This window comes from Cebus imitator, unplaced genomic scaffold (assembly GCF_001604975.1).
Source record: "Cebus imitator isolate Cc_AM_T3 unplaced genomic scaffold, Cebus_imitator-1.0 Scaffold288, whole genome shotgun sequence".
Lineage (NCBI taxonomy): Eukaryota > Metazoa > Chordata > Mammalia > Primates > Cebidae > Cebus > Cebus imitator.
The window spans coordinates 1,501,553-1,525,194 of NW_016107603.1; the positions used below are offsets into that span (position 1 = coordinate 1,501,553).

At 36.6% G+C, this 23,642-nt stretch overlaps 1 protein-coding gene across 2 annotated transcripts in view; it reads left to right on the forward strand.

Annotated features, from left to right (window-relative positions):
* The window catches only part of LVRN (laeverin), a 72,373-nt gene extending 49,578 nt beyond the window's left edge, over positions 1–22,795 (forward strand). The window contains exons 11-21 of one of the 2 annotated variants that reach the window (XM_017502032.2): positions 1,538–1,614; positions 2,227–2,366; positions 4,542–4,597; positions 9,084–9,237; positions 10,673–10,767; positions 12,707–12,814; positions 13,543–13,710; positions 13,922–14,059; positions 18,217–18,292; positions 21,857–21,997; positions 22,575–22,795. In XM_017502032.2, coding sequence (XP_017357521.1) covers positions 1,538–1,614; positions 2,227–2,366; positions 4,542–4,597; positions 9,084–9,237; positions 10,673–10,767; positions 12,707–12,814; positions 13,543–13,710; positions 13,922–14,059; positions 18,217–18,292; positions 21,857–21,997 — 1,153 coding nt within the window. In that variant the 3' untranslated portion in view covers positions 22,575–22,795. Of the gene's footprint in view, positions 1–1,537; positions 1,615–2,226; positions 2,367–4,541; positions 4,598–9,083; positions 9,238–10,672; positions 10,768–12,706; positions 12,815–13,542; positions 13,711–13,921; positions 14,060–18,216; positions 18,293–21,856; positions 22,151–22,574 lie in introns of those variants that run through there. The other variant, XM_017502031.2, reaches the window with a different exon arrangement.
* Positions 22,796–23,642: the final 847 nt, after the last annotated feature.

Consider the following 23,642-nt stretch of genomic DNA (forward strand, 5'->3'; position numbering starts at 1 on the left):
CAATGGGATCCAGCCTGTGGGTGGCGGAGCATTACCCCGACTTGGCACATACACTTCTGCAATATGACTATATACTGGGGCGAAGCAGAGACCCTGTGTCCTGGGCAATGCCGGAGACTTGAAGTTAGGGATTCAAGACAGTGCCCCTACCCTGAGATTTAGGGTTACATCAGCGCCAAAAGCTATGGGGTACTGTGTGTTCCTCTTCGTCCTTCAGACAGAGGTAATGAATTCCTTGGGATTCTGAGTGGGAGGCAATAAGATAGAGCCACAGATTGCCTTGTGTTAGTAAAGAGGAAAGGGAGTCTTGTTGCAGAGTAGTCTTCTCTTCCCTAGAAATGAAACTGAATGGTAACTATTTCCCTGAGGAAAATTCTGTATAGTTGTCTACATGTATGTGTGTGCATGCATGCGTTTGTGTATTTGTAGCCATACCCACACCATTAGAATTATGGTCTTTAGGGTCAATTAGACCTGGGCTCAAATATTGACTTCTCCAAAATTCAAACCTTAGTTATTATTTAAGCTCTGTGAATTTCTGTTGCCTTATCTATATAGATGCAATAGCATGTATTCCAAAAGATTGTGTAAAAATGAAATTAGTATAAAATAACCTAGCCTTTATCCCTTCATTCTTCTCTTCCCTTTCTTAATTTGTTAGCTGATTTTCAACTGTTTTTGATGGTTTTAATCTTCACATTTTATTGCAATATCAGCACAAATGAGTAATTAATTTTCAAATACCATCACCAAAATTTTCAGATATTTCTACTCTTTCTTTAAAGCCCCCAGAGGGAGAAATGGGAGACTCAAAGGTTCCTTTGCCCTGTAATACTCTGTGACTTTTGAGAAGATGAGTGTGTCTTAGCTATGTAGATAAATACAGACTCACCGTTGACAGTTTTGAAGACACCAGCCTTGTGGAAACTTAAGATTGGAAATATTGCCTAAACTCTGGGCAATATTCAGATAACAAATGTGCTTCCTGTGGTTGCCTACTTCATCCAGGTCACGTCCAGCAACGTGGGAAGAATGCAGGCATTCAATAAATATAAATGTTGTGACTGATTCCTGTTGAATACTTTTCAGATGGGGAGAACACTTGAAGTTGAAAGTATTTTGAAGTGTTAGTCAAGTGTTTTCTTCTAAACTACTTTTTACCTATCTGGGCATGGATTCAGTTAGATTGGGTTCTGTTTGCAGCATTTGAACTACCCTTGAGTGAAGCCAGGTGTCTATAATTCAACATACACAGGACTTGAAGGTTTCAGATATAAGAGAGTTTTAGTAGCTCCCTAAGTCATAAAAAGAAGTTAATCCGTAAAACACACAGGAGAGAGGAGTAAACAATAGCCAAAGTAAAACTGGCTTGTAAAAACAGCAGTGAATAATCCTAAGAACAAAGGCCTGCATATTCACACAGAATGACCAAACAATCTGAGTTCTGTGTGCTATTTCTTCATCTCTTTAATAGTGGCTTAGAGTGTCTGTTCTCATGTGCGAAAAGTAACTAAATTTTTTATTTTCTTCCAATAAGTGGCACGTGGATTGTCCCTATTCTTTGGATAAAAAATGGAACTACACAATCTTTAGTATGGCTAGATCAAAGCAGCAGTAAGTAACACATTTTTCAAACATCTTTACATATATGCGTATATAAAGGCAGAGAATAAAATATTGAAATGTCTAGCTTTTAAAAAGCTATCTCATTTCCTTTTTTTTGAGACTGAGTCTTGCCCTGTTGCCCAGGCTGGAGTGCAATGGTATGATCTCGGCTCACTGCAACCTCCACATCCCAGGTTCAAAGGTTCTCCTGCCTCAGCCTCCTGAGTAGCTGGGATTACAGGTGCACGCCACCATGCCCAACTAATTTTTGTATTGCTAGTAGAGGTGAGGTAGCACCATGTTGGTCAGGCTGGTCTCAAACTCTTGACCTCCCAAATTGCTGGGATTACAGGCGTAAGCCACCATGCTCAGCCGAAAAGCTATCTCATTTCATACTGAAATATCACTCTTGTCGAACATAGAGTTTTAAAGAAAAGTGTCAAATCAAAAGCCATTTTATGTGAAAAATATAGAATTACATGGTAAGAGCAATATATTTTCTAGAATTCCTTTAAATTTTTGTTTTATTGGTTTGTTTAGAATCAAATGTGTAGTATAAATTGGTATTAAAAAATCTTTTTAAAACGTACCATTTCAAATTATTCCCATATTCCTTTATAGAAGTATTCCCTGAAATGCGAGTTTCAGATTCTGACCATGACTGGGTGATTTTGAATTTGAATATGACTGGATATTATAGAGTTAATTATGATAAATTAGGTTGGAAGAAATTAAATCAACTACTTGAAAAGGATCCTAAGGTAAGGTTACTTTTGATACTTTTAATTAAATATAGTTTATAATGCCTACTCTAGTGTTTTAGAGGTTGAGCATTCTGGTGGGAAGACATTCCAACCCCATTCCTGCCCCTCATCTCCAGACATATGAAAGAGATGTTTTTTCTTGTTCTTAGCAAGTAGAGATTTTGATTAAATGTGTTGTGTTTTTGAACATTCATCTTACTTTTCCAAAACATTTCCAGGTTTTGGAAATCCAGGATGATGGATTCTATTCATCATTAGTTTTGTGATCTTTGGCAAGTTACTTAAATGTCCTGGTTCCATTTCTTCATTTTAAAATGAGAATATTATCATATTTTATTCATCATGAGGATTAGAGATGATGTAGGTAAAAGTATACTTAAAATTTCTAAACCCATAACAGGTACCCAGTAAATGTTAGAAAATATTAATTTTACTTATAAAATATATTTCCACTCTACCTCAAAAGAGAGAATTTAGTTCACAAAACAATAATAATAATCCAGTATCACTTTATATTATAAAATAAGTATAAGTAATTATGCAGTGTATAAACACTAAAATGTTGGCCAGCTCTAATCAATCAGATTTTAACTGATTAAACTAAAGTTCCATGAGCAGAGCTGGATGCTGGCTTAGGAGTCAGTACAGTTGGCTCTACTGTGACTTGCTGTGTACCTTTGGGTGGTTCATTTAGACTCCATTCACAAAACTTGAGTGTTGAACTAAAAGATGTCTCTATGTTAAGTGTCTCTGTGTTTGAAAGTTCTCTGAGACACACAGCAGTCTCTCTAGCATATTGGTTTAGAGCTTAGGTTCTGGGTCAGAAAGACTTGTGTTCATATTTTGTTCATTGTTTGCCAGAGGTATGGCACATTCAAGCCAAATCTCCCCTTTTTAAGAATATAGAAAAAAAAATCTCTTCAGTATGCCTGGAGGTGAGCGGGGTGGGAATGAAGGTGGACTCTCTTCCTAACAGAAAGATCAACCATTAAAAGGCTAGAGAAGGCATCCTGGTTGTACCTCAGTTTCTTATATGTGTACTAATGGGTATAATATACCAAACTTACAGATTAAATAAGATAATATATGTATTATGTTTAACAGAGGCCTGACACAATTCAGGGATTCATGACATGTTCAGTAATTAAAACAAATTATTGGGATTTTGAATAAAGCCACAAAGGCCACTTACAATAATATTTTCTTTCCAAATCTTTTCAGAGTGGCTAGTTATAACATTTCTAAAAGCATTCTAAGCCATGCAAGCATGAGGTTATACCATTATAGTAATTTCTTGAAACCACTGTAGATTTATTCATTGAAAAACAAAGGCAACTTATTTCTACAACATAATTGGTGAGCAAATAAAAGAGAATCTTCATGATTAATATTAATCGAGAAAATGTTAGTACTACCAGAGAAGAAATTAGACTATACCAGCTGAAGAATTAAACTTGACTTGCTCAGATGCTTAAAGAAATGTTGTGAAGATAAAGTCTTTGGACCAAATATATCACAGTGCTGAGAGTTGCTGAAGGTGTGATGCAGGAGGCCTTGGACACCCTTAGGGTCTGAGCTGAGAGCAGAGTCCGATGGCCTGGCAGTGCCAAGGAGTTCAAACAGAAGCCTAAAGAAGTACACTGGCAATTGGCCTCTGCTGTTTCATGGATATAAAGGGATCTGTTGGTGGCATTCTGTCACATTAGTAAAATCTTTAGATAAATACCATGTGAAAAAATATGGTACCTCAATGTTACCAAAATAGCACTAAATAATATTTATTTAAGGACCTCTATGCCAAAAACTTCCCTGAAACTAATTTGGATGTTGTAATACAATTTAATGTATACTTGTTTTGGACAGGTCTTCTAAATTTGGCTGCCTGTTTTATTTTTTAACATGGTGTGTTTCGGGAGTATTTTGGCAAAACTCTCTGCCCTATTTAAACTTTATAATTGATGTCCAGAGGGGTCATTTATTAAAAAAAAAAAAAAGTATGATAAATAAATTATGAGGTCTATCCTTAGTAATTATTGTTTCTCTGCAGATGAGATAATTCATGTGAAGGTGCTTTATAGGCAGCAGTAATCTCTAAATTATTGTTATTTTGAAAACTTTTTACTGAAAAATGTTCTCATCTTTTCCTGCACATATTTGGGTCTAATTCTGCAGGCTATTCCTATTATTCACAGACTGCAGTTGATTGATGACGCCTTTTTCTTGTCTAAGTGAGTATGTTTTCTTCTCTCACGGTTTTAGAATGTACCTTGAGACCTTTATAAAAATAATAGCCTCATCACTATGAATTTGATTATTTAGCATATATAGGCCTAACTTATTAAGATTAGGATGAAGTTCTATAGCTGCAGTGGAATTTTACAATTTAATAAGTTGCTGGAAATAAAAAGACTACCAGTTGAGATTTTGCAGTGATTTCTGTTATCCAAGGGTGATGGCTATAATTTTAATGCAATCTTGCCTGTATTTTAGTATATTGCAGAATTATTTATTTTATTTACATTAGATTTACTCAGTGTAAGATATGCTAAGTGTTTAACCAGGTAAGTTAATAAATGTTCAAAATTTAAAGTTTCAGCCAATAAAATTAAGAAATATATGTAATAAATTAGTATTTTTTCTCTTTCTTTGGCCAGCCATATGTCTTAAATAAATGTCTACTTATTTTATCCTTCTTTACTACTTTTTCTCTCTGTGAACTGCAGCACATTTCTTTGTCTAATACTTTGCTGAAAATCCAGTCCCTCTCTCTAAGATTACCGTAACTTTGATATTATTCACTATATCGTTCTGAAAATGTCGCTTTTGCTTCTTGAGACGGGACCTCCCGTATCTGACTCCTCTTCTACTGCTATGAGCTCTCTTAACACCAGTTGTAGTTATATTACTTTCTTCTGTCTTTCTTTTGATAACTCATTCACTCTTGGGTTTTGGTGATCATTTTATTGCGTATCTTTAGAGTGCCAGCAGATGTAAGATCCTCATTAAACGTTTGTGGAAGGACTTGTTGATGACTTACAAATCTACATTGCTACTTATCTTTCCACCTGCCTCAGGTTTATCATGTGGTCATCCAAATTCAGTGCTGTAAACACTGAACTTCATTTTTGCCTCTACCTTGCTCTTACTATCAATTTCTCTCTGCATGTTAAAGGTACTACTGTTCTTCTCATCACCCAAACTTGAAACCTCAGAAATATCCTTGATTCTTCTCTTTGCTTCATCTTACATGCACAGTCACCAAGTCCTATCTCTCCATTCTTGGAAATGTCTTTTGGAGGCTCACCTTACCACTTTCACTGCTTCCACACTAAGCCAAGCTTTCATCATCTCTTGCCTGGCCTATTAAATTAGACTCCAGCCTTCAGTCCTTTTGAATTTCATCTGTCTTCGTTAACACTACTGCAATAAAATTCTTAGACATCAATTTCGTTATGCTATTCCAATTGTTTAATGCCTAGAGTACCTTTCCACCTAATCTAAACTCTTCATCCTGACATGCAAGGATCTGAGCCAACTTACCTATTAGGCCCCATTTCTCACTATACACAAAGGAAATACCCTGCCTTAGCTTGGTCTGCCCATCATACTAATTCCCACCTTATCTTCTTTCTCCTGGGCTGCCTTCCTCTTTTTCTACCTATTTTAATCCTATGCATCCTTCTCTGCTTTTCTCAAGTTCCTTCTCTATGAAGCCTTCCCTGACTCTTCTCTCTTACCCGACTTTTCCATGTGCATATTTTTCTTCTTGGCTGTTTTATAGTATTCATTGCCTTTTCTGGGATCTTTCATTAGTAGCTTCTTATGCATAAGTCTCAGCTCTTCACTGAACCTTCTCAATGGTTTGCAAGGGCAGTGTCATATGTACTACAGGCATACCTAATTTTATTGGGCTTTGCTTTATTGCACTTCACAGATAATGCATGTGTTACAAATTGAAAATTTGTGGCAACGCTGAGTCAAGCAATTCTATCAGCATCATTTTCCAACAGCATGTGCTCATGTTATGTCTCTGGGTCACATTTTAGTAATTCTTAAAATATTTCAAACTTTTTTTCATTATTGCTATATCTGTTACAGTGATCTGTGATCAGGCTTTGTCAATGTTATAACTGTAATTGTTTTGGGATGCTATGAACCAAGCCTGTATAAGGCAGAAAACTTAATCAATAATTATGTGTGTTCTGACTGTTCTGCTGGCCAGCCATTCCTCCACCTCTCTCCCTCTTCTCTGGCCTTTCCATTCTCTGAGAAGCAGTAATATTGAAATTATGCCAATTAATAACCCTACCATGGCATTTAACGGTCCAAGTGAAAGGGGGAGTCATGCATCTTTCACCTTAAATAAAATCTAGAAATGATTAAGTTTAGTGAGGAAGACATGTTGAAACTGAGATAGGCCAAAACTAGGCCTTTTGCACCAAACAGCCAAATTGTAGATGTAAAGGATAAATTCTTGAAGGAAATTAAAAGTGCTACTCCAGTGAATACATGAATGGTAAAAAAAAAAAAAAAAAGTGAAGCAGCATTATTGCTGATATGGAGAAAATTTGAATGATTTGGATAAAAGATCAAACCACCCACAACATTCACTTAAACCAAAGCCTAATCCAGAGCTAGGTCCTCACTCTCTTCCACTTGATTAAGGCCAAGAGAGGTGAGGAAGGTGCAGGAAAAGGTGCTAGTTTAAAGCTAGGAGAGGCTGATTCATGAAGATTAAGAAGCCATCTCCATAACAAAAGTACAAGGTGAAGCAGCAAATGTTGATGTAGAAGTTATAGTACGTTATCCAGAAGATCTAGCTAAGATAATTGTTAAAATAGCTGCACCAAGCAATAGATTTTTAACATGAAACAGTCTTATATTGGAAGAAGATGCCCTCTAGGACTTTCATAGCTAGAGAGGACAAGTCAATGCTTGTCTTCAAAGTTTCAAAGGACAGGCTGACTCCCTTGTTAGGGGCTAATGCAGCTGGTAGCTTTAAGTTGAAGCCAGTGCTCATTTACCATTCTGTAAATCCTAGGGTCCTTAAACATTATGCTACATCAACTCTGCTTGTGTTCTGTACATGGAACAACAAAGCCTGGATGACAGCACATCTGTTTACAGTATGGTTTGCTGAATATTTTAAGCCCATTGCTGAGATCTACTGCTCAGGAAAGAAAAGATTCTTTCCAAAGTATCACTGCTCGTTGACGATGCACTTGGTTACACAAGCACTATAATGGAGATGTACAAGGAGATTAATGTTGTTTTCATGCCTACTAACACAACATCAATTCTTCAGCCCACAGATCAAGGAGTAATTTCTACTTTTAAATCTTATTATTTAAGAAATACATTTCATAAAGCTATAGCTTTCATAGATAATGATTCCTCTGATGAATCTGGCCAAAGTAAATTGAAAATCTCTGGAAAGAATTCATCATTCCAAATGCCATTATGAATATTTGTGATACATGAAAGGAGGTAAAAAAAAAATCGGTATAAATAGGGGTTTTGAAGAAGCTTTCCATCCTCATTGATGACTTCAAGAGGTTAAGATTTAAGCAGAGGAAGTCACTTCAGGTATGGTGGAAATAGCAATAGAACTAAAATTAGAAGTGGAGCCTGAAGATGCAACTGAATTGCTGCAATCTCATCATAAAACTTGAATAGAGGTGAAGTTGCTTCTTATGAATGAGCAAGAAAAGTGATTTCTTGAGAAGGAATCTAATCCTGGTGAAGACGCTATGACCATTGCTGAAATGACAACAGAGGATTGAGAATATTATGTATACTTCGTTGTTAAAGCAGCAGCAGGGTGTGTGAGAGGATTGACTCCAATTTTGAAAGAAGTTCTGCTGTGGATAAAATACTATTAAACAGCATCACGTATTACAGAGAAATCTTTTGTGAAAGGGAATTGAGCAATGTGGCAAACTTTATTGTTGCTTATTTTAAGAAATTGCCGTAGCCACCCCAGCCTTCAGCAACCACCACACTGATCAGTTAGCAGCCAAGGTTACAACTTGCTGAAGGCTCAGATTGTTGTTAGCATTTGTCGACTATAAACTACTCTTAAATTAAGATGTGTAAAACTGTTTTTCCCTGATATAATGCCATTGCACACTTAATAGACTACAGTATAGTGTAAACATAACTTTTATATGCACTGGAAAAATCAAAAAAATCATATGAATTCCTTTATTATGATATTTGTTTTATTGTGGTGGTCTGGAACAGAATCCGCCATATCTCTGAGGTTTGCCTGCAGTTGATGTGCACATAAGTAGCTGGCAGAGCATTAGATAGAGAATTACTTCAAATTAATACTTGTTGAGTGCAAATTATACTCTCATAAGAATGCATACTAAATGCATAACTCTTCTATTTCCTAATAATCAGTCCAACATTTGGCCTGAATATTCTCTAGTCTTCAAGACTTTGGACACGTTAAAGTACCAAATTGAAATGGAGGGCTTGTCAACTTTGCTTCGGTTTCATCTTTTCTATAAGATGAGACGCTTACCTTCTTGTTCTTGACTTACTCACATGCTTTATTGAAGTCAGGCATTGAAACATGGAATAAATGTCAAACGCTTACTCACATGCCTTATTGAAGTCAGGCATTGAAACATGGAATAAATGTCAAATGCATGCCAATTATTTAGCAAGTGAAGGTTTTTTGAGTGTGTGTGTTTTTAAATCAAACAGAAACAATTATATTGAGATTGAAACAGCACTTGAGTTAACCAAATACCTTGCTGAAGAAGACGAAATCATAGTATGGCATACAGTCTTGGTAAACTTGGTAACCAAGGATCTTGTTTCTGATGTGAAGAACTCTGATCTATATCCGTTATTAAAGGTAATTTCATCTTTCTTATGTAGTTTTTAAACAAATCCTTTCTTCTTCTTTTCATATTGTAGCCAGCATCCGTAAGACAGGTCTTTTCCATTGTTAAGAAAGTAAATGTACATTTATTTTATAAAGAAAATAAATATATAAATAAAAATATACTTTTAAATTATATATATATATATATATATATATATATGCTTTTTTTTTTTCTTGACAATGGCTGATTGTTCTTGGAAGAAAAAACCTTAGTCTAGACCTGGTCTAGGAGATGAGTGACGATTGGAAGGGTACTTCATTCTTGGTGAAGTGAGGGTGTCCTAAGAAACCAGAAGTGGATGGAAATGGTATGCCCAGTTTTTTTTAGGAAAAAGGATAATATTTATTAGCAACTATTTTCCTAAGAGATTGTTAGGCAAACAGAATGACTTTTAACAACTCTGTGTTTAAAATTGCAGTATTCTTATCCATAGCAATAGCACTTAAAACCAGAGAGATATATTCTAGAAAATGTAAAAATATGAAGATGCTTTTGATGTTAGGAAAAGAAAGGGGGAAATTAGAATTAGTGAACAGAGAAATGACATACCATCATAAATGAAAATATATATTATCCATTGTTAGGTCTTAAACAGTAATTATAGGAGAAAATGGCAATGATAAAATCAATGCAAAAGTTAAGGAGCCCTCTTTGGGGAATTAGGAGTCACACAAACCAAAAAGTATGTTAGGTGATGATTTCAAGTGAATTTCTAGGTTATTCTGAGGGTGAGATTGCAAATACCTCTTACAGTTCCAGATTTTCTTTTTCCTAATAATCAAAGTACCTGTGGGAATTTAGTTGATCTTGAGATGGTAATTAATAAAAGAAGGCACTGAAATTTTGGTGGGATTGAGGGAGCTCATTGATGACATCTGATGACCTGTTCTGGGTAAAGAAGTGTAACTACTATTTGTTTTTAAAGAATTTCACTGAGCAGCATCTAGTTAATTCTTAGGGATTTATTAATAAATGTATAACTTTTGTAATTTTATATTTACCATCTGATAGCTTAGTTGGAGAAACTTTATTTCAGAATCAGGGCTTCTTGACATTTCTTCTCTGTTTTGAACATAATTGGAAATGTATCAGATGATGTTAAGCGATAATAGTAGCTGATTTTTTTGAGTTCTTGCTTTGTGTCAGGCAATGTGCTTGCAATATATTATTTAATCATCACAATACACTGTAACATTGGTATTATGGTAAACCACATTTTATGTAAAACGGAACTAAACCCAAAGATGTAAAAAATAAACAAGTTACATATTTAGTAACAGATAATTTCTGAAGAAATATCTGCCACTCCTCTATCAATATCTTTTCAGATAAATAAATAGGAACATAGTGAAAATTCAGTTTTGCAAGCCAGAACTAACAATGTATTTTCTTTGTTGTTTATAGAAGTACCTATTAAAGAGACTTAATTCAATATGGAATATTTATGTAACTATAATTCGTGAAAATGTGTTGGTATTACAAGATGACTACTTAGCTCTGTAAGTATATTTTAAGAAATGGTAATTGAATAAAATACATTCATATTAATAGGCTTCCAGAAGTCATAAAATAAAATCTTCATATCCGTTATTCATTGAGAGATTTTGTATGCTATTAGTATTTGAGAACAATAGCTCAGAGATTGGTGGGCTACATGTATTCTAAGAGAAGATGGTCAATTTGAGATCTTAATTTACCTGCAAAGCACATGCATGTACACACAGGAGCTTATAGCTCTGTATTCTCAAAGCTTAGACTACTGGTTGAAATCATAAATGTGTCCTACTATTGGTGAAGATGTGCTCAGCAAAGCTTGCCTATACCAGTGAGTTGATGGGATGGAAAAGCCATGGGGGAAAGGGTCCCCGCTGTACATTGTTGTTAACAGAAATCCTGTCATTATGCAGATAAGATGAGGTAGGTAGACAGTGATATAGATCAGTTATTGGTGTGTGAGCATGAGTTAATATCACAAATGACTTTCATATTACTGGTTGGGTGAGGAGAGTAAGCATGTTGTCATGGTGGTCTGGGAAGGAGGCAAGAGGCAAAATGGAGTGGTAGTATTTCTGTCTTTCTTGTGCCCTAAGTTTTGCGTGTAGGATGGTCTCTAGATTTAGGGAGGGACTCTGTAGCCAATAACAGTACGGGGATTATACCTACAACTTCTGGTCAAGTTCAAACCAATTAGACCAAGCAAGAAAAACAAAATATACAAAGTATGATTGTTCTCTCTCAATAGTACTCTTCTGAGAGGGCCAAAATTTTAGTGCTAAGGGATGTGACTGGAAGGACATAGAATGGAATGGATGAGTAGGGGTACAATGGTAAGGACTAGCTAGGATCGAGAGTGGATAGGCAATTTGTATGAGTGAATGCGAAAGCAGTGTGCTCAATCAGACAGCACATTTGTTAACTAGACATATCCTTGGCTCTCCTAAATTAGACTGAAGTGGCCTACTTTTAATAGCATCCCAGGGCCAGTTCTCTTCAGAGCAGCCCTGGGGAGTTGGACTGCACTTCCATAGAACTCCAGCTTGTTGCCACCAGTTTGGGATTGGGATGGGTGGGGTCAGGGAGTGAGTACACATGTAGATGAATGCCTAGAGCTCTCAGAGGGCCTCCAGCCTTGGACATTCCTCTTTAGTTTATCAGAAGGTCATGTCAGGCTGGGTTGAAACTGGAGGATGGAGTAACAGAAATCTGGCTCTTGCATTTTCTGGAAACTTAAGGCCGATTTGCGTTTCTTTACCCTTACCCCAAACCTGGAGTAGGGACCACAAGGCATCACTTACCTGGATTTATTACTGGTCTTCACTGTATTCTTTTGAACTTATTTTGTTTTGAAGTACAATGTATTCCCCTTCTCAGCTGTAAAAACCAACGAAACCAACCAAACACTGTTATTCTTTTTCTTTATTCTTTTAACATGTACATAACAGTCAGGGGGAGTAGAAGAAACACCAAAACAAGAGAAAACAAATTGTAGAAGGGGAGAAATGAACTATGCCCTTTCCCTTTCTTGTATAGAGAAAGAACTTTATTTTAAAGTCTGTTAGATTAGATACTCTAAAATCATTTTTTTATCCATAAGGGAATTCTAGTAAAAGGGAGGAAAAATAAATTGACAACAGCTGTGGAGCCTGGGTACACCCATGTGTGCTTGAGGGAGATGAAGGATGGCAGCAATTTGTTTCTAGCTTTCAGAAAGTACTAGTCTTAGAAACTTTTTTTGGTGCCTAAGAGCCTCTCAGGAACTATTTCTATGAATCTTAAATACATCTGTCATCCACAAAAGCAATTTTTTTAAACAAACTTGATGTCATTGAAAAGATATTTAGAAATACCCATCCTTTTATAAAACACACATTCTTGGAGGCAGAGAAAATGAAGGTGGTAATGCAAAATAAACTGTTTTTCTTTGACTTTTTCTTCAAGAATATCACTGGAAAAACTTTTTGGAACTGTGTGTTGGTTGGGCCTTGAAGACTGTCTTCAGCTGTCAAAAGAACTCTTTGCAAAATGGGTGGACCATCCAGAAAATGAGTAAGAGTAATATAATTCCTTACATTTTTGTCCTTGTATTTTAGCCCGAGCAATTTCCCTTTTTGGTGTACTCACTGTGGGAATGAGTGTTTTGCCTTCACTTGGCTAAGCGCTTTCTCCTACTATTCTTTTAAAATACCTTTTTTAAAAAACCAGTGTTTAATGTGGGTGTGTGTATAACAACAGGTTAGAATTTATACAATGAATCATCACCCAGGACCTCTCATTCCCAGTGCATTCTTCCAATAAGCACTTACTTTTAGCTTTCTATGCTTGTTTTGAGTCTTAATAGGTTGTTTTTTCATGATTTTTATATCTGAGAGTGCAGCAGAGCACCTCTCTCTCTCTCCATCTCTCTCTTAGTTTGTTGCCTCACTGAGTGCTGACACTAACTCCCCTTTTGGTTTTGTCAGCTTTAATATACCAACTCAGATGTACTCTTAGGAAATGTGATAATGAGCTACAAGACCAAACTGTATTATCAATATACACTATACTACTCTAATTTACTTCTTTCTTAAAGCTCCTTAGTTTGGAATTTGATGATCTCTTCTCATGGAATTAATGCTAATGACAGTTTTGACAATTGCCTCTCTAGATCCCTACTTTTGAACTTTATCTGTGTCTTCAAAGACTTTTTCTAGATTTATACTTCTAAAATATGGTAACCTGGATCAACATATAACTTAACTGCTATGAAAAATAACATTGTATGTTATATCTTACAGAATACTTTATCCAATTAAAGAAGTGGTTTTATGTTATGGCATTGCCTTGGGAAGTGATAAAGAGTGGGACATCTTGTTAAATATTTACACTAATACAACAAAGGAAGAAGAAAAGTTTCAACTTGTTTATGCAATGAGCTGCAGCAAAGACCCATGGATACTTAACAGGTGATTATGGCCAGCTTACCTTGAAAGTTTCTGCTGGAGGAATGAAATTAATAAACTAAAGGGAAAAAATAGAAATGTGCTCATGTAAGTATTAAAATGATGCATATTTGTACCTCACTACCTTAGAACCGTGGGATTTTATCTCATTTATTTAAACTAACTCTTTATGTTGGATGTTTAAAATGTATTTTCTACACATGCGCTTTTGCAGATATATGGAGTATGCTATCAGCGCATCCCCATTCACTTCTAATGAAACAAATATAATTGAGGTTGTGGCAGCATCTGACATTGGCTGGTACGTGGCAAAAGACTTCTTAGTCAACAACTGGAAAGCTGTGAGTAAAAGGTAAGAAGGAAAGTGAGACCTTTCTTTCATTTAGGTCACTGGTTTGGTGGTGGAAGCTCAGTTTTAGTCTAGCTAGGTCACAAAAGTCCTTTGCATTGACTAGAAAAGTGATCATGTTTCCTGTGTTTAGTCTCACTACAAACTGCCTGTGTTATGGAAGAGCAATGCATGAACTTTTAACTATGGCTTGAATATTATAGTTGACAAAATGAGGATGCCTATTCTACTTGGTATATTCACCTTAGTTCACTTCTCTTGCACATTCTGCTACAAAATGAGTTTCAGACTCAAATTAATTTGCATTCTACATCTTATGCATTTATTTTTAGGGCTTAATTTATATTCAGCAGTCTTGCTCAATTTTGCTAATAGTTTTGTTTGAATAGACAATAACATGATTTATGAATTGTTGGAAATAAAATTTCAACTTAATAATTACAATTTTATACTCAAAATGGCACAGGAATACTTAGTTTTTTGCATATCTAAATATTTAATTATCACTAAACAGACATATTTGACATGATAATACGTATGTCACTAGTCCTCATGTAATGATGAAGATAGTATAAAATTATAAGTAAAAAATGCTTATGCCAAATTAAATTTTATATTAAAATGTAGAAAGTATTTGTACTGAATTTGCTAAAATGTGACTGAGCACTAACGAGTTTTTCTCAAGCACATCCTAGTGGATGCTACTCATGAAGATGGGGATGATAAGCCTTCTGGGACAGACAGAGACAATAGCTCAATCAGTTTCGAAACTGTTTTAACCCTCACTTTTGCAAACTCACAGTGAATTTTAGCATTATAAAGTCTCCAAGAAGCCCTGCAGAAGGAAACCTAGAGTTTTCCATACAGTTTGACTACATAGCATCTTCTAGGTATAGTTCTTCTAAACTCCAGCTTGGGATATGCTGATGTAAACAAAGTGTAATTTTGCCAGCAGAGTAATCGTTCCAGAAGAAACACAGACAGGAGAAACAAAATTTTCCAACCTACTCATTTGGAACTGGAACTAAAAAACTCCTTCGTTAACATTTAGGTCTTGGTTTCTTCTAGATGTATTTGATAAATTCTAAGATTCTTCCTGGTAATAAAACGTTTTAGTTTTTCTACGTCAAGGTGCAGTTCAAATTGTTATTGGGGATGTAAAGGGATTAGGACTTGGTATCTGATAAATGCTGTGGAGGAGAGATGGCAAGGGCTTTGGGGGTTTAAGTGGAAGAAAGGGAGGTGAGTGTGATTTGAACAAGCACAATTGCAAATCTCCTCCTTTTACCTGGAGGACCTAACACCAGGAAATACCTGGAGGCAGAGCTGGGAGGTCAACTTGGGACTAATTAAAGTGACTGGCTGGAGCTTAGAGCACTGGAGAGGAGATAGGAGTTGGGAAAGTAAGTTGAGGGTCAGGCATCATCTCCACACCGAGGCACATGTTGGAATTGAGTACATCATCGATAGCAGTGCAGGAACCTCTGGTCCTTTCAGTCAGGCCCAGAATTCTTCCCAGGAAGCCTACTCTGGAAATACATTTTGAAATATTTGATTGAATAAAACAACTTTTGGCTTGATCTTTATCCCTACTCTCATAGACAGAGCATTACACTGGTTGCTGTGGGAAAATTTAGTTAATTATTGGGCCAAAGATGATCTCTTGAATACTTATTCCAATGAGAAAGACTCCATTGGTCATAAAGCTATCTTTCAAGTTACAGAAAAGTCAATAGGTACACACAGCTATGAATAGATCCTATCTATGTAAATAGGGATGGAGCAATAGTTTTTTTGTGACTTCATTGGTTGTGGTAGAAGCGTTATTTGTGCCTTTATCATCTCTTAAATGGGCTTCACAGCATACAGAAAAACCATAGTTTAATTTGAATTTAGAATACAGAGCATGATCAGTTTTAAACTCAACCTGTTCAAAATGAATCTTACCTTCTTCATTCACTAAGCATTTGATTTTTTTTCTCCACATATTATTATATTCCCTAAAGTCTTAAGCTTAAAAATTTAAGCTTAAAAACATTTTCACTTCTACTTGGTTGTATTTCATGATGGGGAACACAGCTGAAAAGGCTAAACAGAAGCACAGCAAGGTGAGAGGTTATCAGAGCGGAGAGTCCAAGCACTGGGGGGCCTGTTCCCATGGCGTGGATCAGGCCAGATGCCTTGGTGTACCCATGCTTGACTCATGGCCATCCTTTCCACAAGGAATCAGACACAGTAGGGGAGATGAAGGGATGGGAAATGTGAGAAGGGGGAGAGGTAGAAGGGTGAGCCATACTGGAGTACCCAAATCACTGTTCCCACACTAACATTAGATGTTATCAAATTTTTAAAAAGGATTACTATATTGACACATATTGGCTTTTAACTTTATATTAATTAGAATGTATTTGAACACTGATGGGGGTAAACTATGTGAAATGCAGTTTTGTTGAGTCATATTTGAAAGAGATTACTCTCTCAACAAGAATGATAAATCATCTCTGTTTCGAAAATAACTCCTCTTGAAGTTGACAAGAGCAGGAAGAAATGAAGTGTGCCAGGTAATCTAATACATGCTTCCACATACATTATCTCATTTACGCTCCAGAGCAACGCTCCTAAGGATCTGTTATTCTCCATTTTTACAATGTATTAATTGTCCAAGGTAATATCAAACCCAGCCCTGCCTCCTTGGGTAACCTTTCTCCTGTGTCTGGCAGAAAATCACACATTTAGCACCAAAGATAGGTTTCCTCTATTTTCTATTTTATTTAATTTGAGACAGAGTTTTGCTCTTGTTGCCCAGGCTGGAGTGTAATGGGGCAATATCAGCTCACTGCAGCCTCAGCCTCCCAGGTTCAAGCGATTCTTCTGCCTCAGCCTCTGGAGTAGCTGGGATTACAGGCATGTGCCACTACGCCCAGCTAATTTTGTATTTGTAGTAGAGATAGAGTCTCTCCATGTTGGTCAGGCTGGTCTCGAACGCCCAACCTCATGCAATCCGACCACCTTGGCCTCCCAAAGTGCTGGGGTTACAGGCGTGAGCCACCACACGGGGGCTTTATTTTTCTTTTTAAGATTGGAATCTGGGTTCTTAGAAACTCAAATTTCTTGAGTCATTTTATAGGCTTTTTCTGCCTGGCTGGCCAATTATAATAGAGAACTAAGAAATATTCCTCTTTCTTCATAGAAACAGTTTTGCTTGCCTAAAGTATATGCAGAATTATATTGTTCTTTACTTTGCTCAGGTAGACACAGTGTAAGTTACGGCTAGGAACTTGGAAAAACAGCAGCACTATTTTCTCTCATCTTTATTAATATATTATACCAAAGTTAACTCTCATAATTTTTAATTTCAAGTAGAAATTTTTGAAGGAAATCAATTGTATATATTAACTATTCAACCATCTCTTGGTCAGTCCATTATAATAACCCTATTTTAATTTTTCTTTCTTTTTTAATGCACCCAAAAGTCTTTTATATACTTTTTTAACTACAGCCACACTTTGAGCAGGTAAGTATCTCCTGTTTTTTCATAGCAATACTTCACTGCTATTTTAAGATTTTTTTTTGCTGGATATTCAAGGACAGTAACCTGGAGGGGAAGTTTCCATTACTGTGCCTATTGAAACAAGCACAGGTAGAGCCATGGTGCTCAGCCTTCAGGATCACCAACATTTAGAGAACATCAGAAGACATGAATCCTCTCTCCAAAAGAGCATATATAAATGCAGCATTTTAAATACACATTCCGGGGTTTTAGTCAGCAGTTCTGAAATTGATCCTCCATTAACTACTGTTTTTTTAAGGGGTATAATTTACATATTTATTTATTCCCTTACAAATTGTATTGATTTGAACATGTGACATGTATTCCAACTACCTCATTTTAAAAGATAATGGTTGTTTCTAAGAAGAGCTTGTTAGATTTAAATAATAGATTTGTGTAATACATATAAGTATTTAACTATAATATTTCCTTAGTGTTAATAGGATTTTCTATTAAAAGATGAAGCTAAACTAGTTCATACACGTTTTTACTTAGCTTTGGAAGATAGGAATTAATAGGGGCTGTACACTTGGCATGCATCTGCTATCTAAAATATAGCTTTATCTTGCAAAACCCTTTCCACCCTTGATTAACATTTATTGCCTTGTAGGTATGGAACACAATCATTGATTAATCTAATATATACAATAGGGAGAGCCATAACTACAGATATACAGATTGAGGAGGTAAGTACTTTAAATATTATGAAATACAGTGATAATTTGGAAACCACTTTTTATGCAATTTGGACTTGCTAAAATTAAAAATAATATGCTTATCTGAATCATTACATTCTATGCTTCTATTGGTGCTGTATCACTGTGAGAGAAGAGTTTTTAATTGTATCCTGCTTCTGAAATAGAGATCACCTGTTCTTGGAGGGTGGCATTTCATCCTTTCTCACCTGAATTACTGTAGTGGACTCTGGCCCGGGGTTCCCGTCACAAACTGCGCTTCCCTCCATCCCACCTTTGCCGTCACTTCCAGTCATTGCCCTGTTCCAAAGCTTCAGTAGCTTTTCATAGTTTTTCGAAGAAATTTTGAAATCTTGTGATTAGCACATGAGGCCCTTCATGATCTGGCCTTGCCTTACAGTTTGTCTTCATTTTGCTCACATCACCGCCAAGTGTCAGAGAGCAAGAGAGATGGACAGACACCCCTAAACACTTTTCCTCTACCTATACTGTATCACTTACAAATTTTCTTGAATTATTGCATTGCTTCACATTTTCTGGATTTCAAAAACACCCTACCTTCTGTCAGGAGAACGCTCCTCATCCCTGTTCCTCACTGGATAATTCCTAATCATCCTTTAAGATGCTGTGCCTACCACCTATTCTAGGAACTTTTTAATGAACCTATTTATACCCTCTTCTCACCCATGCTTTCAAGTCATCCTATGAATATATTTTTACCATAGTGCTTATTACACTATAGTGTAATCGCTGGTAAATATGTCTACCCCATGAGACTATAATGAGTTCCCTGAGGACTGAGATCATATCTTAGTTTTGTCTATTCTAGATTCTTACCATTTCCTGGCTTTGCTGTTCTCTAGGCTAAATATTTATTAGGCAGTCTTTTTCCATGTGAAGAGAAGCACAGCTCCCCGCTTACGTAATCTTTAGCACTCTCAGTTGCAGAAGGAAGGATAGTTTCTCAGAGCTTCAGGAGTTCCAGCCCTGGTAAAAAGCACTTTGGTTGGTCCTACTTGGGTCAGAAGCAGCAATCGCTGTGTCCGGGGAAGATGGAATACTCTGATTGGTCTAGCCAGAGTCATGTGGCCACACTAGGCAACAGCCCCACCCAAGTCACAGGCACTGGGAAGGGGAAGGGGTACTTCCGAAAGGCAAAAGGGGCGTAACCAGAAGGTAAACAAAGCTGGCAAAAGCAGATGTCTACAAAAAGATGCATTTACACAAAGTAAAACAAGAATACAATATAAATACAACCTCTACACACCCAGTAGCATAGGTAAAATTAGAAAGAGTTATGGTACCAAACGGTGGCAAAGATATGGAGCAACTGGGACTCTTTTATACAGCAGAGAGGAATGTAACATGGCACGACCATGTCAGAAAAGAGGCAGTTTTTAAAAAATATTAACTGGAAACCATCTAAATGCCCATCCATAGGTGAATGAATAAGGAAAAGTAATATATCCACACAATGGAATAATACTACGGTGAAATGTTAAAATTTGTGTAGCAACATGGATGAATATCAAGGAGACTCTGTTTAGTAACAGAAGCAAGTCACATTCTGTGGAATGCAAATGGATCTATAGTGACAAAGGGCAGATCAGTGGTTGCCTGGGACAGAGAGCGATGAACTGCAATAGGGCCTGAGGACCCGTTTGCGGGGTAGAGGAAATGTAGTGGATTGTGGCTGTAGTTTAAAAGGGGTACACATTGGTCAAAATTCATGGACGTGTCCGGTTCAAGTAGATCTAGTTTATTGTACATAAATTAAATCCCAGTAACACTGATTAACATTAAACACCACGGCCTGAAACTATGTTAATAAGAACAAGAAGAGTCTGTGTAAATAAATGTAAATCAACTCTCTCTAAGCAAATAAACAAATACATGTGTAGGTCATAAAGGCCTGAAATTTGATTCTAAGCAAAAAAAAAAAAAAAAAAAAAAAAAAAAAAAAAAAAAAAAAAAAAATTATTTAAAAAAAAAAAAAAAAAAAAAAAAAAAGGAGACGTTGACAGTCATATCATTGTGATTATGAGAGAATAATTGTTAATTCCTGAAGAAACTATCATTTTTTGAGTTTTGGCCTGCCTGAGGCTGAGCTGTCAGGACCTGATTTATCAGGGATTCCCTGGACAAGGGAAAGAAAAGCGCACCACACCCAGAACACACTGGAACAAAAGCTCCGAGAATCAAGACTCAGTGTGTGTTTGTATCATCGGTTCGACCTTTGCCTGTACAGAATCTAGTGATGTTTTGTTGTTGTTTTAAGGAATGAATAAATGAGATTTGTAAATTTAGTAATTTTAAAAGTTTCAAAACTCTAGTCACTGACAGATTTTCAAAATTGCAAAAATGGATTTAGCAGTAAATTATTGCAATTTTTTTATGAATTAGCTAAGATGAATATTCTTGTGAACAACTATTCATGTCCAGCAGTGCTGCTAGGCTGCATCAGTTCACAGGATAGTATCTAAAATAAATACTAAAAAGGAAAGTGAAAATGAAGTGATTTGTGTTGCTTGTCCCTCCCACAGGCACGATTTTCAAACACCTTCCACATCTCTAGCTCTGGTTTTTTTGCTCCCTCAGCTAGACATACTCTCAAGCACACGTGAGGCCCACCTATAATCCCACACACCATCCCCACTCCCCTCCCACTGCTATGGGAGCCCTGGACACACTATCTGTGATGTGGAGTTGAGGGTTGGTGGTTACCACCTCCTGGCAGATGTGAGCAGGGAAGTAAAGAGCCGGGGAGGATTCTTCCTGGCTTTTTAACTTATTTTTCTCCAAAACATTTCTTTTACATTGCAATCAGGCTTGATAGCCCTATTACTATGCAATTTCAAATATGTTAGGGTTTAAGTGAGCTTTTGTGAGCTATGTCTTAGGGCTGCAAGTGTTTGGAGTTCTAATCCACTGATATAAAAATAGAGTTTTGGTAAAATGAAAATTGAAAAAATTTATAACATTTATATTTTGTAATATAATTTATTATTCACTTGGAGTATGATTTATCGGTAATATTGCAACAAATGTTCTGATGAGTGAATGCTTGACCTGACCCAGTGAGGTAATTCTACCAATGCATGAATCCGTTATCTAAGTATTCTCAAGTAAAGCATGACATTTGTAAAGATGCAAATATTATGTACCAATTTTGAGCTTTGGAAGTAGCAGTTTCTTCTGAGATTTACAGTGGGGGGTTTCACTGTATCTCTGTCTACAAATCTTAGATAACACTCTATATGTATTCAGTAAATATTCGTTGAGACTTAATATGTGCTTTGGGAATAGAACAATGAATAAGACATAGTTTCTGCTTCATGGACCTTCCTGTCACATTTGCTTCTTTGGGGTAGGTGTGGTGTTCATCACATTGTCCAGCCACAGTCTTCCCAGGGACACACAATCTAGGAGTATACATTTCTACTCATTCATCATCACCAATTTGCAAAATCATGTTGCTACTTTAGCATTTAGACGTTTATTTGGTCCAAATGAGAAGTTAGATTGCACTGATCAGCTGTCTCTTTGTCCTTCCAGCTGCAGCAGTTTTTCAATAACATGTTGGAGGAAGACCAGAGGATCAAAGTTCATACCAGATTACAGACAATAAAGAATGAAAACCTGAAAAACAAGAAGCGAAGAGACAGGATGGCTGAGTGGCTGAGGAGAAACACATAGGTTGGGGCTATCTTTCAGCGCTCCTCTTGCATATTATAATGGCATTTGCTCACAGTTTTGTCTTCCAATACTTTGTGAATCTGGAAAACCACACATTTTATTTGCATTTCAGTCACATTTATTAATCAGAGTGCTGTTCTTCCCATATTGTTACATTTGGCCCCAAGGTTGGATGATTGCTGACAATTTTGCCAATGCTGCTGTATTTCTGGGAAAGATGTCACTTCATGTTAGGCTACAATCCCAGAGAATTTACTTTAAATGTCATGGAAAAACAAATGTACCTAAGAAAGTCTTGCTTATTTTGTTGTGAAGCCAGTGGAATATGAAATCATTGGCTTTGATGAGGAGCACATTCTTTGCTGAGGGAAATAACAGTTTTGCAAAGCCCTAGGGTTTTTCAACATTGGAAATTGAAGATAACATGATAATATAAAGAAACAGACACTCGAAAAGTATATTCACTAGAAGACAGAAGAGCCAAAGCAAAGCAAGATTAGAAAAGAAACAGTAGACAATTTAATGAGCCCTAAAGGCAAGAAGTGTGTCTTCTCCTGCCCATTTCTCTCTCCCACAGTATATCCTGCATTGAACCACGCATTGCTGGTTACTGAACTTTATGGTGTCACAAAAAGACAAATGATTGTAGGATCCTTGGAAGTGCACTTAGACTTGCTGTGGTGGAGGCCACAGTGGAGATAAAGGCTCCACTCTGCAGCTCTTGATTGTGTATTCACCTGTGGGATGGACATACTTTCAGCCTAAGCAGACGAGTGACAATAATGATGTCAAAAGATGATAGCAGGCTGGGCGCGGTAGCTCACGCCTATAATCCCAGCACTTTGGGAAGCCAAGGCAGGTGGGTCACGAGGTCAAGAGATCAAGACCATCCTGGTCAACAAGGTGAAACCCTGCCTCTACTAAAAACACAAAAATTAGCTGGGCATGGTGGTGCGCACCTGTAGTCCCAGCTACTCAGGAGGCTGAAGCAGGAGAATTGCTTGAACCCAGGAGGCGGAGGTTTCGGTGAGCCGAGATCGTGCCATTGCACTCCAGTCTGGGTAACAACAGCGAAACTCCGTCCCAAAAAAATAAAAAATAAAAAATAAAAGGTTGATAGCAAGTACCAGCTACTATTTAGGGCAAAAGGAATTTTGAAATGAAGGAAACAGAACTAAAAGACTAACTGGAGCATAATCCTTACAGTTTTGCACTCAGGGGATTAAGTTTGAAACATGGTGTCTTTTGGCCAAATTGAACCTACTTGTAATGTGGACCAACTTACTTTATACATTTTCGTCAGTCTCAATGTATGGAATTAGCTTAGTTTTCTCATGCTTGATTAAACAAGACAACTAAAGCTAATCGTTCCTCTTCTCGACTTTGTGTATGTGATTTAATCTTTTATTTGATTTTTATTTTTGTAGAATGGAGGTAAACCTACAGATCTCCACCTCAGGACGATGTTGTAAAGATTAAGAAGTGTGACGTCAATTAATAGTCTTTAAAGATGTTATATAAGTTCCAAGCAATGTGATCTAAGGCTTTTTTCCTATTTCTTGTATATGTTAAGGCAGCCATAAATGAAAATACGATACCAACATTTGCTTTTATATTTGCATCACAAGAGAATTCTCCCTGAGTG